At 40.5% G+C, this 1,241-nt stretch overlaps 1 protein-coding gene across 1 annotated transcript; it reads right to left on the reverse strand.

Moving 5' to 3' along the window:
• Positions 1–287: 287 nt before the first annotated feature.
• Positions 288–911, reverse strand: LOC104538237 (UNC119-binding protein C5orf30 homolog). Its single transcript, XM_010181364.1, has one exon. The coding sequence runs from the start codon at positions 909–911 to the stop codon at positions 288–290; it is 624 nt and encodes a 207-aa protein (XP_010179666.1).
• Positions 912–1,241: the final 330 nt, after the last annotated feature.

The following is a 1,241-nucleotide window of genomic DNA, read 5'->3' on the forward strand; positions in this document are numbered from 1 at the left end:
ATACTAGATCTAACTGTACAAAAAAATCCCAAACCCAAAAATCAAAATACTTATTTTTTTAACAGTTGTCCAAAGAATTATCCACCAATTGCAGCCAAGTTTGCAGTACAGATTTCTCCGAGTATTTGTAACACATTGCATTACCAATTTCTATTCAAATACATTACTGATAACATTTAGCGGATACAACCACCTATAATGTGGACAGTCATGTATGCAGTCCAACAGTAGATTTTTGCAGCAACAGAGAAATAATCAGGAATTTGTTCTAAATTTGAGATGATAGCTTATGGGGTATTTCTTGCAAACATACGGTCCCCTCTAAGGGTAAGGTGTTGTAGCTGGTATTGTAGCACTTCTGTGTCAGCAGGTTCCTTAATGCTCATTTTGTCTAAATTGAGGTAGTCCAGTGATTTTGAATGAGCCCTTTTTCCTTTCAAAAGGCAAAGAGGCAGAGGACCGTGAAGTGCCTTGTAAGGTTCATATGGTAAAGCCTTAGTGCATCTATCCCCTGAGCTGGGCATCCGCCGCCTCCTCCTACCATTTACTGCTGGGATCTCATATGGCTGATAGTACCTACTTCTAGTTTTGTACAAACGTGAGGAACGCGCAAGTCCTGAATCAAACTGTTTGGACCGCAAGTTCAGCCCAGATTCCCCTTTATTCTCCTCACTTCCTGTACACTTCTGGGCTAATTTCAGCAGCTCCTCTCCAGTCGTGAAGCCAACCAGGTAGTTAGAATCCATGTGAAGGATCTGATATCCTGCAACCATCCGTCGTATTGGTGAGCAGGGGGTACTGGAACAGCGAGGCTTCTCTGCTTCCATCCTGCCCCCAGGGCTCACCTCTGCCAGAGGCAGAGGGAGGGTGGCTAAGGTAGTTCTGGATTCTCCATTTATGTTAACTTCCATTTTAAACACAACGCTATCCTCCTAAAAATAAAACAGAGCTTGATCAGAAACAGAGACTTTAAGGAACACAACAAGCTGAGACAGAATCATAGAAATTAGTTTTTTGGTTGTTTTGGTTTGTTGGTTTTTTTTAAATCACCCAGAAGCTATGACCATTACTTCTCTATTCAGCCTTGTATTATGCTTGGCAGTGTGTTGTGTATCAAAACTACCACAGACCTTTGCCTTTTAAAATTATATTGCGTGTTTTTTAAATAAAAGATACCATAAATGTACTTCTGATATTCTTAAACATTCTTTACTAGCATTGGACACAAAAAAGCATCAACT

Source organism: Mesitornis unicolor, unplaced genomic scaffold, assembly GCF_000695765.1.
Source record: "Mesitornis unicolor isolate BGI_N332 unplaced genomic scaffold, ASM69576v1 scaffold12513, whole genome shotgun sequence".
Lineage (NCBI taxonomy): Eukaryota > Metazoa > Chordata > Aves > Mesitornithiformes > Mesitornithidae > Mesitornis > Mesitornis unicolor.